We start from the raw sequence: 16,693 nt of genomic DNA on the forward strand, positions 1-16,693 counted from the left end.
AGTTTGTTTCCCTTTTTCCCTCTCCTCCTTTTCCCCTCCAGTTTTTCCCCCTTTGTTTGCCCCCTCTTTTTTTTTTTTTTCTTTCCCTCTTGCTCTGGGCACTGTGTCAGGATGGGGACATGGATGAGGCATGGGGTGATGGGGTGATGCACAACAGTGGGGAACCATCAGGATCCCAACCTCGTTGTGCATTTTGCATCATGCTGAGGGTTGGGCAGGTCATGGAAGTGTTTGGGGGAACCTAGGCTGTCACACCAATGTTGTCACCCCTGGGAGATGGGGTGTGTGTGTGTATTTCTGCACCTCTTGCCTACAAAGAAACAAAAAAACAAAAAACATTTTCCAGTCCAGTTTCATTGCCTCAGTTTTAAATATTTATTTAAAGTCAAAAAAAAAAAAAAAAAGAAAAAGAAAAGGAAAAAAAAGCTTTGAGAACAAATGGTAACTGCAGCCTCAGGAAAACACATAAAACCAATGGCAAGGGATGAGAGATGGAGAGACCTGCAGTGTGGGGGGTGTGCAGGGAGGCAGTGAGTGATGGGTGATGGTGATTTTGGCCTGGGGGTGAGGTATTTCTGGCAGGGGGCTGCGTGGGGGGGCGAGGTATTTGGGACAGATCCTGTTAACCTTTTCTGATGGTTGTTGGAAACCAACCAGCAGGCAGTAGTTAAAAAAAAAAAAAAAAGAATACACAAAGAGAGACTCACAGATAATTTTTTTTTTCCTCCAAAAAAAATAAATTCCATAGTCCATATGAGACATGAAAACTCCAAACAGGCACTGAAAAGTTTCTGATACAGTACAGCTCTGATTACATCAATATTATTCCTTATATAGAATTAAAGATTACCATAATTATCCTCTTTAAAAAAAAAAATCCTCCAAATTTACATATAGAGACTAAATTTCTACAAAACTTAACAAAACAAAACCCCTCCAAGCTTGGCTGGGTTCTGAAACAAGGTACCATCATGTCAGTCTTGACAGAGGGGCCGAGGGAAGGGTTGCAGAGCTGGGTTTAAATATGAGCTTAGCCCAGGGAGTCACAGCTGGCATGGACATGGGGCCAGTGCAGCTACAGCCCAACTAGTTACACGACAACTGACTCAAAAATAGCTCTCTGAGGCTCAACACTTCCAGATGAGCTGTGTCCCTCACTCCCCTCCCAAAGCCGTGAAGTGCTGATGAATGAAAAAAAAAAATAAAAAAGCAAATTTGCTTGTAAAATATCCTGTAGGTGATTTTGGATGCAGTGGGAGTTGTCACAGCCACTAAAGGATCCCTTTTAAGGTGATTTGTTTCTCTGATTTAGCTGTGGACTGTAAGCTCCTCTCTTCCCAGAGAGAGGTGATCCTATGGGGCTTTTTGCTTTTGGGTCTGTGGCAAGACACTGTAGCACCTTCACAACCTTAAATAGTTTAAAGTCATATATATATAAAATAACACACTTTTTTTAAGAGCACCAGAGATTTCACAGTGAGAGGTAGAAACAAATCAGACGAGCCCATTCCCTCTCCCTATTTTAGCACCAATCTCTTCCCCTCTCCTCCTTCCATTCCCCACTCTTGGCTTCAAGGACTCTCCCCCGACCCCAACACCACACGTGAGAGGGGATGTTGATCAAACTCATGGAAGGAGGAGGAACTTAGCTTTTTTTTTTTTTTTTTCCTTTTTCTTTTTGCTTTAAATAATATAATATATATATTTTGTTTCTTCTAATATTGCACATCAAAATGCTTCCCGTACACAGAGCAGCCCAGATTCAACTTGCAGCTCCACCTGGGAGACCTGATGCAGCACGTGGCCGTCCAGAAGGTGACAAGCTCTGAGAGGGAAGCTCTATTTTTTTTTTTTTTAATTATTTTTCTCAATTGAAAGAACATTTGGTAGCTCAGGAACCAGACAAAATGGGTGGTGGTGGTGGGGGAGAAACAACAGAAAAAACCCACACGCTCCAAGTCGCTTGAGGTTTCTCTCAATGTTTTCTTTGGTCATGGGAAAAGCTTTGTGTGTGGAACCGCAACCTCCAGTCCCCTGATCCCTTTTCACTGGTCACGTCCTTGTTCTTCCTCCTTTCAACACCCGGCTGAGTTCAGCAGATCACGGGTTCTTTGAGACCTTGAGCCAAAGGCTCAGAGCAAGAGTTGACCCAAAAGATACAGCCCAGCTGCCCTTGCTGCAGAGAGGTGGGAGAGCCTGTGTAAGGACAGGCCAACCGTGGGGTCGGAGCCTCGGAGCCCGGTTTCCATGGCTTGGTTCAAAGGAAGCAGACGGGGCCGACCTCGAGGTGATATTGCTTTCCTGGCTCGGATGGGGGGAGGTTGTAGATGTTGACAATTGGCAGCTGCTGAGGGTCCTGTGTCCGAAACGAAAAGAGAGTCCGATGCCAGCGTCCATCCTTGATCTGTGCAGGGAGGGGGGACAGAGAAAAAGCTGATGAGCTGGGGGGTGAATCCTGCTGGACAGGAATGTGCTTCATGACAAAAGGGACTGTTCTTCGGGCTGAACAGTCTGGGGTGGGGTTTAGAGAGCATTTTGGGGAATCCTTTACCAGGTTGATGAAAATACAATTTGGATGGTACCACCAACACAAACTCCTAATTCAATGAGCCCAAATGCAGCCCCGTGGCTCTCAGCTCTGCATGGCATCAGGCAAGAGCCACGTCCACCACCCACGGGTGGCCATTCCCCTTCTGCCATTTAACTGCTGCTACCTCTCATGTGTAACTTTGGAATTTAGTTTTTTGCTTTCTGTCTGAAGGCCATCTACTTCACAGGAGCTGCTACTGCATCCTGGACTGGAAAATTAGTGGTGAGCAGGTAAACTTGACCCTTCTCCCCTTTCTCTGTAGAATGAGCAGCACAGGTGTAACTCGAGCCTTGTTGTGAGCCCTGAGTGGGCTCAGCCTGGCATTTCTCTCCACCACTTCTCTCTTTAGGATCAACATACCTTGCAATCATCAGCTGCCACTTCTGGCCTGAGCTGCCCCCCTGCCTCAAACATCTGCCCGTTCCAGGCCTTGAAGCGCACGGCTTTGTCCGAGGGTTTCTCGGAGGAGCCTTCCCGCCAGACGGAGGTGTTCAGGCAGTGGATGGTGATGTGCTGCACCACCTCGGAGCTCAGCAGGCGCAGGAAGTTCATCTGGACTCTACCGATGTCAAAATCCAGCTGTGAAGGTGACAGAGAGGTCAGGGGTGCCCTGCGGAGGGGCTGGGGGGGAGCTGGATCTGGCACGAGTATGGGCGTAAGGGCCAGACGCCAAATCAGTTTGGAAAGTTTTCGTGGGGACACAGCTGGTCCTTTAGTTTGCAGAACAAAACTGGAAGGTCCTTAAGTAGAAGGAAAACAATGTAAAGTTTGACTTCATTACACATCTCTGCAAAGCAGCAGGTGCCAGTTCATCTGCAAATGAACCCAGATATTGATATTTGTATTTCTGGTGCAGGTGCTTCCTCAAGAAAACCCTGTAGCACTAACTTCACTGGAAACTTGTATGTTTAAGCTGACCTCACTTTTTCAGGTGGCAGAAAGCAAAATGCAAGAGTGACCTGAACATAAATTAATTCAACAAAGGATTTGGGAACAGCGTGTTTGCAAAATTACTGGTCTTGTGAAGGTTATGGGTTCATTAAACATCACTAGAACTTATAGTTCTGTCTTGACAAAAGTCAATAAGAGTCTTGGGTGTATTTTTTTAACACATCAGAGCAGTTCTCAGTGTTACAGCTGCACTAACTCTGCCTTGAGGAGAAACCTGTGTGCTGTGTCATTGTGGTCACCGTCTGGTGTCCCAGGACAACACACCCCTGCGTAAATATTTGGCAATAGCAGGATGGGAAATGCCACTCTGGGGTTGAGCTGTGCCTACCTTGGAGACGGTGATGGGGCTGAGACACGTCTGCCCACCGTTGGTGAAGTTGCAGGTGACCTGGATGGTGTCTGAGGAACAGCCAAGATTTGGGTCAATCCAGTAGGTACCTGAAGAAACAGAGGGTTTGGGGATTAACAAGGACACTTAACCTTTTCTGTGAATGAGAGAAGGGGAGTTTTGGTTACTGTGTGACTGGTCCCAGCGAAGGAGACCAGTTTGGGCCATATGAAACAGCCCTGTGGAGGACACAGCCTTTGCACACTCAGGGCTCCCTACCATCGTTCATCTTCTGTTCACAGTTCATGAGGTCCCGGCAGATTCGTGCAGGGTTTTCCTTGGTTCCCAGGGGTCTTTTGATGCTCTGAATGAGGTTGCTGAGGTAGTGTAGAGTCTTAAAGATCTCCCCTCCATGGTCCAGCATGAGAAGGTCTGGATGTTGGTAACCCTGGAGAGAAAAGGAGAAAAGGGGTGCCTTGGGGACACCAGGTGCTGTAACCACAAGGGTTTCTGCATCATCTGTGGGGAAATCAGTGGGTCAAAGACAGGCTGTGCTGTCTGGGATCCTGCTGTCCCAAGCAGGACATCATTGAAGCACCGGCAAAGTCATGAGGTCTGAAACTTCACAAATGAGTGATGCAACAGAACCATATCCTTTAAACTGGACCTCTGCATACATAAACTCCAAATATTCCACAAGAACATTAATAAATCAGAGCTTTGTGTGTATAAACTCTTTCCAGCCTCCAGCTCCAGCAAAGACCAAGGAGTTTAAAAACTCACTCTTACCTCTGTCTTGAGCGCGGTGTTCGAGTCGATCAGTGTCTGGAAAGCTGTCCCAAAGCCATCTTGTTGCTAGTGGAGGGGGTGAAGAAGATGGTAACTGAGATTGCCAGAAGCTGAACATGCCCTGATGCAAACAGCTGCTTCTCAATCTAAGACTGCAACTCAAGCATTGCCCTGCCAACACAGCAGTTTCTGCTGGACCTGAGTGTGTGCCTTCAGGGTCTCAGCAGCACCTGGGCTCTACAGGACTTATTGTCATCATTAACAAACATACAGAAAATGGCAACTTACAAACAAGGCTGGAATTCCTGGCGGTCCCTGGAAATCAAAGGGAAAAAGGGGCATCAGCCAGAAAGCTGGGCAGTCACTACTGCACAGATATTCAGTCATGGCCTTTTGAAATCCTCATTTCCCTGGAGCCCCTCAATGCAGAGGAGTGAGAGAGGCAACAATGCTGTCTCTATAAAACACTTGGAGATGGTTTGGAGTAAAGCACAAGGAACACTAGTCCATTCACACACAGAGTTTTGCATACGAGGAATGGGGCTAAGCTATAATTTCCAGTGAGTGAACAGTCCCTCTGGAGAATATCATGGCAATAATTCTAGCTTGCTTCAATAATGTCTTTGAACTCTTTCCACATATACATACCGGAGGGCCAGGATGTCCTCGTGGGCCTGGAGGACCCTAAAGACAGAGTGGCATCAGTTAGTGAAATATCTCCAGTTTGTATTTCCATTCCTGTTGTCATCAGCAGGAATCTGTTCCCAGCTGAAATCCTCTGGATTTTTGACACCTCACAGCAGCTTCTCCCTCAAACCCTTCAAGAGACAGGAGTTGGCTCCTTTTTGTCCATATCCCAGCTGTGGGTGAATCTGCCTTCTTCTGGCCCATTCCTACGGCATCCCTTGCTCCCAGCCCTTCCAGCTCCTCAGCTGTCATTAATTCCTTATCCCCAGGTACTTGTCATGTTCCCTGTGTGCGCAATAACCCACTCTGCAGCTTTACATTTGCTAAACTGTAAAAGCAACTGTTTTATTTAAATGCAAGATATCAGTCAGAAAAAGTGATGTCGAATACTTACCCTTGGACCTTGCAGACCCTGCAGAAAAATAAAAAAGAAGAAAAAAAGGCAGAAGCTGTCAGAAGATGCTCATTACTAATCCCAAATCTCCCTGTACACCCATGTGCTGTTCCCAAGGTGCCTGTGCAAGGGCAGGGTGCTGCACTGGAGGGACAGGGGGTCTGCCAACAGCAGAGAGGTTATTGCAGAGGATGGTGATGGCCCTGGCACCAGTGAACACTCACTCTGGGGTGGAGGTCCCTGCCATCACAGTGTCCTCTGCTGTGCCCATGGAGGTAGGAAGTGTGAGCAGGAAGAACCAGAGGTTCCCTCGTGGGACCCTGATGTCACCACCCTGAGCCCAAGCCCGGGTGGGTGCAGCAGAGCCTGGTGTGACTCTTGGTTGCTCAAAGGGAGGGACCCTCTTAGGGACATCCAGGGGTGGGACCAGCACTTACCATTTCCCCACGGCTGCCTTTGTCTCCCTTGGGCCCCTGTAAAACACACGAGGTGTCTGTCAGTGACTGTTCACAAGCTGCACTGCTGAGTGTTGCTCCCCAGAAGCTCCTTGCAAGGACCCAAGTGCATCTCTGACACATCAGCTCAGGTTGTTATATTGGCCCCTCCATCCCAAGGCACAAAAGCACCATTACTGGATGTTTGGGGAATGCCCAAGTTCATCTTGCTGGTTTTCCCCTCTGCCAGTAGCAGGCTCTGGACTGAACTCTGAGTAGTGTCATGTTCATGTTTTTATGAAGCACTGACCTGACCTTTAGTCTGTGTTCAGTGCTTTTGGCATTTTGGGGCAGGCAGGGATGTTCAACACTTCCCAGAATCAAATGTTTGCCAGTTTACTACACTTATCAGTTTGGTTTGTGTTTTTTTGACCCCCTCAGGCCAAGTTCTTTGGGAAATCTGACAGTTTGCTTTTGAAAATCTGCAATAACAGTTTTGCCTCTGAGCCAATCTACAGAAAACCTTACACTTAGGCTGAGTTGCTCCTCGTTTTTAAGCTAATAATCTTCTTGCAACCATCTATGCAGCCAGAGACTAAGCCTGCACTTTTCTGAAGCTGCTGATCTTAAAACCCCTTTTGTTTTCCTCATTTAATGGGATTTACTTATGCTGGCCTCAAACATCTTGGATCTCACGCACTGTGCTCCTCTGAAAAATACAGGCAGAAAAAAGCACAGACACTTACTGGGCTTCCCGTGGGACCCTGAATGCCAAGCGGACCAATAATTCCTTCTTTTCCCTAGAAAAGAAAAGATATGTGTGAATCATCACATGGGAACTGATGGTCACTTTTAGCAGGGCAGACTCAGTGAAGACACTGAGCCTCTTTGCTACACGATGGTGGTATTTGCTGTAGCTGGAATAAAAGGCTGTTTCAAAGTGCAAGTCCAAAGAGACAGTATGGTTGCCACAACCCATGTTAAACCTCGGAAATTCCAGAAATAGAAAGGTTTCAGTGTAGCTGGAGTGGTCTGTGCACCATGACTGCCCAAGCCCCGTGCAGATGTGGTCACCTAGAGCTGTGAGCAGCGCACTGTGCTCCTCACAGCACCCTGGAGCCTCAGAAACAGGGGTGGAGGAAGGAAGAAAATCCTCCCAAATCAACAAACTGGAAAACCACTCACCATGAGACCCGGTGGCCCACGTGGTCCCTGAATGCCTTTGAACCCAAGGTCTCCTGGGGGGCCCTGCAAGCAAAAATGAGATCCACTAAATAACCAGACCTCGTGTTTATGCCCTTGCTTACAGCTCTGCTGCAAGGATAAGGTGCTGTCTCCTATATGGGAATAGGAAGGTCCAAGTTTTTAAAAATTCTTTTCCCACTTCTGTTTTGCAAGGCCTTTACTTTCTACCAAAAAAAGACAGTTCCCCCTTCGCCAGGAAAATTATATAATGATAAAATGGGTCTAAACTTCAAATCAAGGCTCAGTGTTAGGGATGCACATCGGTGTTTCAGGTGCAGGCTGATGACAGATGCTGGAAATACAAAGGTCTGAAAGATGTTCAGGTGGGAAAAACAGCCATGGAGTCTCTAGGATAGCCTTTTTCCCCTCTAACAGCTGCCCATTTTAACAGGAATAAATTCCTGCATGTATTTATACACACTCATTTAACAAATATATATATTAACACACATTCATTTAACAAATAAAGAGGCATAAACTAAAAAAAGTTGGGATCATGATTCAATTTCCATAGTTTCTGCAGAGCAGATAATAAAGTCTTTGCAACAAGTATTGTGTTGTCTGTCTCCAGTAAAGAAGGACCAGAAAACCAGCTGATCACAAGCAGCCTCTTACCTTTGGCCCAAACAAGCCTGCAATCCCTGGAAATCCTGCCTCTCCGAAGTCTCCCTGCAAGTAACAGCCAAGACAAATACAAGGACAAAGCACAACAGTAAGTTCACACTGATGGCTGGTCACTTAAGAGACACACCAAGAGTTCAGCTGCTTCAAAGAGAAATCCATGACTACCCTTCAGTCTAAGCAGGAGTGAGGAGGAGGAAGTATGAAAGAAATCTGGAGGAGGAACTACACAAACAGCAATCTAGAAGCAACTCCAGAAGATCTCATAGACCTGTGGATCACTTAGATCTCACAGACTAAACCTTTTTGCCCCCAGACAGGAGGCACACATGCACTATTTCTAGCAGATGCTTCTCTGGTTTGGCCCACAATCAGTGGAAGCAGGATGGAGAGCATCTGCTCTGAGATTGATCTTGGAAGTTCATGCTGAAAAAAAATAGCCTCAAAGCCTTTTAAAACAAACTCTTCTTTTATTTCTAGTACCAACTGAACTGACCTTTTAAAGGATAATTTCAAACTATGCTCATTCAAGCTGTTAAAAAAGTGTGTGTTCCTACAATATAACCTCCCACTCAAACCCAGGAGAACCATGCATGCCCCCTAATTCTTTTCCTATTTAACTCTGCAGGGATTTTTGCTCAATTTTGTAAGAAAAATAATAATAAAATATTTGGAAGGCCATCAAGCTTGAATCAGCACATAGCTTGCACTCTGAGAATAAAAACCCCACCCTGGGTAGCATGTCCTTATGTAAACACTCTCCTTTCACCATGTTTGAGATGTTTGTCCTTTGATATTTCCAAGCTTCTCAGATGTCAAAATGCAAAATGATTCAATGTTAAAAAAAAAAAAAGGGGGGGTCAGAAACCTTCACCAGATGATTCATCTCCAGTCTCAGGAACATCAGAGATGGAAAAAGCTTGTTTGGCCTCTCGGCAGGACTGTGTGACCCGTGATGGATTGTGCTTTACAGGGTGTTTTACAATGACTTGTTCAGCCCAGCTGTAAATGACCCAAGCAATGGGGTTTCCACCACCTCTGTTACAAAGCTGTTCCAGAGTCAGTTTAGAAATCTCACTGTTAGGAAGTTTTTCCTGCCACAACAGTGAGAAACTGCTTGGCAAGGAAGGGCTTGGTTGGACTCGGTGGAGCGTAAGAAACTTTCCAAGGATACAAATTGATTTAACTGCCCATTTATGGATCCTGGAAAGCAAAACTGCTACTAAGGGAGGACTAAGGTCTTCCCTGCATTAGGAGAATCAATCAAGCCTTCTTTTTAGAGGAATTTCAGGTGAAAGCAAAAGAAATTGGAAGGATTTAAAGACAATGGAGTCATCTCAGCCAAGGGGACCTGGTCATTGTCCCTGCAGCAAAGCAGCACTGGCAATACAGGGCAAATGAACGTGTCACTTGTGGATATCTGAGACTAAATGGCCTCTTTATGGTGGTGTTGGCTACTATCCTTCAGCTTGAATACTGCCATCACAGGGTGTTACGTAAAATATACAAAGTATTTTAGTTGAGGTAGTTGGGGTTCACCTCATGCCTTGTTTTACATTAGTCCTAATCTCTCTCAAGCCGGATATGGGGTCCCCTAAAGACCCTCCCAGGGTTCACCCTGCTGTCCCAGCCTGTGGATCCGCACCCTCTCCTGCAGGAGACAGCCTGGAGTCAGGTGTGATCAGCTCCATCCCCACTAACCGGCTGTCCTTTGGGTCCCGGGTCGCCGGGGCTCCCTGGAAGGCCCGTTCCTCCCGGTGATCCTCTCTTCCCTGTTTGGCCAGTCTGTCCAGGCAATCCTCTTTCACCCTAAAAATAACAGATTTTCCTGTTATTCCAAGGGGCAGGAGCTAAATATAACAACACTCAGCTGAAATAGCCATAGATGGAAAGCTGGAAGAGATGGCTCAGGGGGATAAGAAATGTGGTTGCATCAGGGGATGCCCCAGGTCTGCTGAGGTGGGTTGTTCAGGATGCACAGGGTGAGAGCAGGGTGGGCCTGGCCATGTCCCCTCCTGGGTTCCCCACAGAGCAGGAGCTTCAGCAGAGCTGTCCTGCCTGCATGGGCTGAGGAGAGAATGGGAATGAGTTGTCTTCTCTTTGCACTTTGTACATTCTTTGTCCTGCCCTGCAGCTTGCCATAACCTCTTCCCCCCAGCAGGCTGGCAATTGATGATTAATCCATGGAAAATGCTGAAGACATGCCAAGACTTCAGCTGGAGGACTTCAATCCAGAGGCTGAAAAGCCAACATTTTCCCCTGCACTAATTCCACAACTTCAATCCAGAGAGGGGTTTCTGTGACCCAGCACCACACTTTGCTCCCCTCCTCTTCCCCTTGACAAGTGCCAGGAGCAACAAGAGGTGCATCAGGTGAGAGGTTGGGATGGCTGAACAGCTGGAAAAGGGGCAACGATTTCCCCTGGAGGCAAGATATGAGTCTGTGACAAGGACAGGAGGGTCTGTCAGTCACCTCTGGTCACAGCCTGTTGTTCTGCCCAAGGCAGCTGGAGGGCAGCAAGTGACAGTTTAAGGGCAATGTGCTGTGGAGCCCTAATTTAAATCAGATCCCAGAGCCTCTCCAAACCCAGCTGGAGTCTTCCTATTTACAGAGTCTCTCTACAAAAGTCTGAATTGCTGTGGGTCTAATTTAGGTCCTGTGGCCAGTCTGGATCAGGGCAAGGACCAGGAGTAAACCCCGAGGTCACTGAAGCAGCTTAGCCCTGCTTCCACCCAGCGTGATGTCCAAGTCCATACTGGTTCCAGTCATTATATATAATATATAATATATAATATATAATATATAATATATAATATATAATATATAATATATAATATATAATATATTATATATTTACCCAGTAAATATATGCTAAAACCCAAGCAGCACAAATTTCCCTTCAGCAGTTCAGGCCTCGTGGAGCAGCTAGAGGAAACTCGAATTTCCCATGGAGTTGTCCATCCTGGACATTCTACAGTTGGGCTGTAGCAGTTCCTCTGCAAATTCTCCAATTTTTTTCTAGCCAGGATTCTAACGAAAAAAGATGGAAGTGTTTGTAGTGTGGGTATGTGTGTCTGAAGGTTCCTGAGCTCGGTGACCTTTGACAAGGGAGGAAAGGTTTCTGGGACATTCAGCTGCTGTGATCACCATGAAAATGGATGGATGGATGAATGGATGGATGGATGGATAGATAGAGGCCTACAGAACCTCTAGCTGAATGAAAGATGGCAGGAGGAACTGAGACTATATTAGACCTTGGAGATTCCCACCTCTAGAGACATCAGGCTACAGACTGGATTACTCACAGCAATCTTAGGGAGTCAGAAACTCACCTTGAATCCTGGTGGTCCCTGTGCCCCGGGGAGGCCTGGTACACCTGGGTTCCCTCTCTTGCCTGACATCCCAGTCACACCTTCTTCCCCATCATCCCCCTGCTCTCCCTAGAAAAGAAACCCAGAAGAGGTTATGAAACAAGATGTTCTTTCACCCTCTGCACAGCTTATGCTCTCAGCAGGCACCATCCATCTGGGCAGGGGCGGGTTTGCAGATGTGGACAGATTTCTGTGCATGCAAGTGTCTGTCAGGCTACAAACCCCACTTCATTTACAGACCTGACCATGCAAAGGCAGCTGCTGCCTCTGTGTGCGTGTGAGATGTGAGGAGGATCCACTCTGGGTACGTGTAAACAGGAATATCCAGAGCTGGGTAACACAATTTCTCCTGTGCTCCCTTTTAGTTTTCCAGCTCCCAAGTTGCATTTGTTATTGATGCCAAAAGGCTGTAATTGAAACTCACCAGGATTCCGGGCACACCGTCCTTCCCGGGCACTCCGTCCACTCCAGGGGCTCCCTCTTGACCCTGCCTTCCCACCACTCCTCGAGGACCTGGTAGCCCAAGGATGCCCTGAAATCACAGAGGTGTTAGAGATGGAGCTCCCAGACAGCATTACCTGGGGTAGAAAGTTGAATTTTCACCTACCGGTGAGCCTCTGCTCCCTGCACTGCCCCGTGCTCCTTGCTTTCCTTTTTGACCCTGCAAGCAAAAAAAGAAAGGCGTCTAAGATTGCAGCAGTTCTAGCACAACTCCACTTTTGAGCCTGACTTCAGGCTGTGCTTTTGGATAATGACTGGAAAGAGTTTTATAAAAAAAAAGGAGATTTATAAAGTCAGTTGCTCCAGCGCTGGGGAATGAACTGCTATTTAGTTTTATTACAAGTGATTCTTCGTATGTCCTGAGAGTCCTAGGGCAGGAATGAATAGCTAGGAGGCAAGGACCTACATTTTTCCTAATACAGAGCAGATGAGGACAAATAAAGCAGGATGAACTCGAGGGAGGACTCAGTACACTGGCAAACATTAGAACAAGATGCTTAAAACCCTGCGTCCTCCATCGGTTCATTGACAGTGTGGTGCTGAACCCAGGACCTGGAGAGTCTTCTGGGGGCATTCAGGGGGAGCTTCTCTCTGAGAGGTAGCCTCCTCTGCTTTGGAAAGTTAATGGAAATGAAAATGGGTTCTGAAATTTGCAATGCTGTTTTGTGGACAAAGGCATAAAAGAAATACTCCCGAGGTTTATTAGCTGTAAAAAGGATTAATTTCTGCAGTATGAATGGAAAACTCAGCCTCACCACCTTCACCGGGGCTCCCTCAGTGAGGTCATGTACTAAAGCACTTTTAAATCGAAGAACTCATTTTCTGTGCATTGTTTCTCCATCTGCAGAGGACCAGGCAGATCTGGTCCTGAAAGAAATATTCCTGGGGGTGCTTTCCCTGCTATTCATTAGGCCCAAAGGCAGTTCCAGATTGTCCATTGATGGGCAGAATTTATTTATCTTATCACCTTGTATGCTTTATGCCAAAAAGACCTGAAACTATCTTCTGGCATTACCCCAACAGGGTCAGGTTAAAAATCCTGACATCTGCCAAGAGAGAGCAGGAATTTGCTGAGTATTGAGTTCACATATTTATGTTTCAGCAAATAAAGTCCCTAATCTGCGAGAATAATTAGCAAGCTTCATTACAGCCAGATGTAGGAGCAGGTATGAGGTGCCCCAATGAACCCCGAAGGACCCATGTGTGTTGTGTTTTCTTGCTCAATAAGGACAAGAAGCTGGAGGGACTCTTCCAAGAAACATAAGTGCATGGATAATGGACTCCAAACCCGGAAGGTTTCACGCCAGAAAAGTTTATGGTTCAAGTGAAAGAGAGAGGCTCTTGCCTGGCTCAGACCTCCTTTGGGACAGATGAGCCTGTTGTGGCTGGAAGCCCCACAAACTGGGGCATGGGAAAGACACAGCCCATGGCAGGGACCAAAGACCTGCCCAGGAGTCACCCATCGTGCTGGGGCTGTAATTGTCTTGGTCCTCTCCAGCTCCACAAAGCCAACAAACCATTGGGCTTGGACACCCAAACACATGTTTACAGCCCTCCCACGAGGCTCTCCACAGCCTTTCAGGGCACAGACCATGGGAAAAATCACACATGAGAGTCCTCTTAATTAGACATTTTCTTTAAACTTGAGACACTGTAAATCCACCCTGCTGAAACCTACCACATCACCTTTGGATCCCTTTGCTCCTGGCTTGCCTGGTGATCCAGGATCCCCCTACAAAACATAAGCAAGAAAAATCTGCTTAAAATTCTCTTCTGGCAGTATCTTGCACGAAGTACAAAGAACAGCATTTTTTGTGCCCTAACAACACTGACTGTATGGAAACAATTCAGGGGAACAGCCTGTGCTCAGACAGGCCCCTGGGGAAAAAGGAGAAAGGAACTGTCTCCAGAGAGCATTTAACAGGGTGTCAATTGGAGATGAAGCAAGTCTACCCCTCGCTTGGGTGGTACTTGTATTTGCGGAAATCATTCACCAAATTCCAGATGGTGCCTGGAGAACAGTGCTGAGAAGTGGGCAGGAAGCAGCCTGTGTGCAGAATGAGTAGTCTGCACAGTGACTACATCGTTAGTGTGGGTCTGCTGCAGCCCCTTCCTTGGTTTCACCTGGATATCAGGTGTTAGAGAGTTGCCTACGGAGGAGCAAAGCAGAGAGAGTATTTCACTACTCTTCCTCATCACACCCATCTCCATCTTTTCTCCTGGCTGTCCAGGTTTGGGTTGTCTTGTGTATTTGTGTCAGTGGCAATTTCTGGACTAACATCGAAGAAATAAATGGTAAGGAAGGACTCAGTGCAGAGCTCTCCTTCTTCAGCTTGTTTTTGAGCCATGTATTTCTAATGGGTCTTTACCAAGGGCAATCCAAATCTGCTGCCATCTGAATCACTGACATCTGAGGGGATATCACTCCCCAAATAAACTACATCCACTGGGGAATGCAGCAGCTCTACTCATTCCTAGGCCATATGACAAAGCACTAAGACTTCACCCCAAAATAGAATCTGTTCCTCCCAGTGGCCTTATAAAAAGTGGGAATTGATTCAACTTTATTTTCCAATACAAACTACATTCAACGTGCTGCTGCACTCACAGTTGCAATAGTCACATATAAAAATCAGATGCTACCGTATATAGCAAGGGAATAAAGAGTCCTTCCCTTAAATTTGGATTTAATTTAGTCTTTCATGAAGTCTTTCAGTGGTCTGAGAGGAAACAGGCAGAATAATATGGTCTCTCCTCACACTGGACCAACAGCATGTCAAATGGATCATTTCCAAGCAGACTCTTCCACTGCCATTGTCATCTCCCACCACCCATCCCCTAAGGTTCCTAGTGATCCTCATAGACCATTCAGAAAAGACAGTTTTGGAGACAGGCACTACTGGGAGCACTCCCTGTTTCACCATTAGTCTCAAATGTGGCTCAGAATGCCCATTCCACAGGCTTGGCTTGTGGAAATGCCCACGTTTGCATTTCACAGCTCACCACACGCTCCTCGCTGCAGCCCTTCCCACCTGCCTTCCTTTGTGCATCTGTTTCTCACAGACACAGGGCATTGGGGAGCTTACAATAAAGCAGCATCTCTTACAGGTAAGCCTTGCTGTCCAGGTTTTCCTCTTTCTCCATCAAGCCCTTCTTGACCCTTAAATAAAAAACAGAGAGGGAAGACGTCTTTGTTCTTGGGTAATTTTGTGGCAATGAGAAAGGAAAATGGAAATGTCCCACAAAGAGGAGCACAGGGAAACAATTCATAACCCTGGTCTTGCTTTTGAGAGAAATCCCAGTAAGATTTTGGAAGCTGCCAAACCTCCAAGTTAACAGAGATCTTCCCATGGAAAAATCTACAGCCATGGGCATATCAGTCTTGAATTTTGTCCAGCACTGACATGACCTCTCTTGTGCACACCTTCCCCGGGGGATCTCCTCAGCAATCACAGAGACCTTTGCTGAGATGGTCCTGCTCATTCTTTCAGCCTCCTGTGCTCAGGCAGGTGCATGGCAGGGTGAGGTGCTGACCTGCAGGGCCTACGTTTGCCTTCAGCAAAATTTTTACTGCTTTAGGTAAAGACAACTGATTTACTCCTTGTCTGAATCACAGATGACCTGGGACAATGGTGAGTTATGAATTATGACTGCTGGGCAGTTCTGTGGGCTGGTGTGGGCTGGAAGCACTTCCCCAAGATAAATATGCCTGAATCATGCATTTGGAATAAGACTCACAGGATAACCAGGGTCTCCAGGCTCCCCTCGATCGCCTCTGTCACCAACAGGGCCCTACAACAGCAGGACAAAGACTTAAGGTGGATGTAAACAACCCCTCATCTGCAGTATCTCAATGGCTTGTGCATGTTCTACAAGCAAGGAAGCAACCCAAATAATCCACCCACAAAAATCAGGCCAGGATTGTTTAGAGAAGGGATTCAACATCTTACTCTGTCTCCAGGTGGTCCCTGTGGGCCTTCTACCTTCCCGTCATCACCTTGTTCTCCCTGTGAATAAAAATGTTAATATTAATACAGACAGCAGATTTTACAGCAGATGTTTCTGTACAGACCTGATCCAGTCCTCCTGTATCACGGGCTCGTAAGTCAAAGCCTCTGTTGTATTTACTCATTTTTCATCCAAAGAAAGACTAAACAATTTTTTTTGGTTGTTTCGCAGCCTGGAATACACTGAGTCCTCTCATTGCTTTCCTGGTTTCTGGTGGTTGTTTCTGCCTGGTCTAACCCCCCCCTCCCCCGCAAGGAACCAGGTGCAAAGGGTTATTTTTACAATTCCTAAAACTAAGCAAGAAGGATGTAATTACGACAACATGGGAAATAGCTCCCTGCCTCTGAATTTTGTTGCTGACAGCCCAACCAAACTCTTTAATCAAGCATTTCCCCACCCTTGTTGAGTGCTGCGTGGGCTATCACGGGAACATGGGTGGTCTGGATGGGTTGTCTGCCACTGCCAGGTGAGAGGGTTGGCCCCTTCCACACTCCTCTCCTTGATGGGATGCTCCACAGCACAAGCTCAGAGCTCATGGTTTGGCTGGGAGATAAAATCACCCGGATTATTTATAGCTGAGGTCTCTCTAAAACATCCATAGAGAGATCCCTTAAGACTTAATAGAGACATTATCCTTTCAGATTCTGTGTATAAGTCACTCAGGGTCATGATGTCCTGTTTTCTCTGGAGTCCAGCTCAGAGATGGCTGTTTCTTTACTCCCCTTGGAAGACCACTGCATTCCAGCTCCTCCAGTTTTTGACTCCTCTGCATAA

At 46.7% G+C, this 16,693-nt stretch overlaps 1 protein-coding gene across 1 annotated transcript in view; it reads right to left on the reverse strand.

Annotated features, from left to right (window-relative positions):
• Positions 1-1,626: 1,626 nt before the first annotated feature.
• Positions 1,627-16,693, reverse strand: part of COL27A1 (collagen type XXVII alpha 1 chain) — a 144,576-nt gene continuing 129,509 nt past the window's right edge. The window contains exons 42-61 of the mRNA XM_027650151.1: positions 15,862-15,918; positions 15,650-15,703; positions 15,018-15,071; positions 13,590-13,643; positions 12,018-12,071; positions 11,835-11,942; positions 11,372-11,479; positions 9,741-9,848; positions 8,034-8,087; positions 7,359-7,421; positions 6,920-6,973; positions 6,177-6,212; positions 5,740-5,757; positions 5,307-5,342; positions 4,947-4,973; positions 4,659-4,724; positions 4,149-4,317; positions 3,870-3,979; positions 2,951-3,169; positions 1,627-2,404 (exon numbers count right to left, since the gene is read on the reverse strand). Of these exons, the coding sequence (XP_027505952.1) occupies positions 2,258-2,404; positions 2,951-3,169; positions 3,870-3,979; positions 4,149-4,317; positions 4,659-4,724; positions 4,947-4,973; positions 5,307-5,342; positions 5,740-5,757; positions 6,177-6,212; positions 6,920-6,973; positions 7,359-7,421; positions 8,034-8,087; positions 9,741-9,848; positions 11,372-11,479; positions 11,835-11,942; positions 12,018-12,071; positions 13,590-13,643; positions 15,018-15,071; positions 15,650-15,703; positions 15,862-15,918 (1,596 nt within the window). The 3' untranslated portion in view covers positions 1,627-2,257. The remainder of the gene's footprint in view (positions 2,405-2,950; positions 3,170-3,869; positions 3,980-4,148; positions 4,318-4,658; positions 4,725-4,946; positions 4,974-5,306; positions 5,343-5,739; positions 5,758-6,176; positions 6,213-6,919; positions 6,974-7,358; positions 7,422-8,033; positions 8,088-9,740; positions 9,849-11,371; positions 11,480-11,834; positions 11,943-12,017; positions 12,072-13,589; positions 13,644-15,017; positions 15,072-15,649; positions 15,704-15,861; positions 15,919-16,693) is intronic.

This window comes from Corapipo altera, unplaced genomic scaffold (assembly GCF_003945725.1).
Source record: "Corapipo altera isolate COAL_440 unplaced genomic scaffold, ASM394572v1 268, whole genome shotgun sequence".
Taxonomy (NCBI): Eukaryota; Metazoa; Chordata; class Aves; order Passeriformes; family Pipridae; genus Corapipo; species Corapipo altera.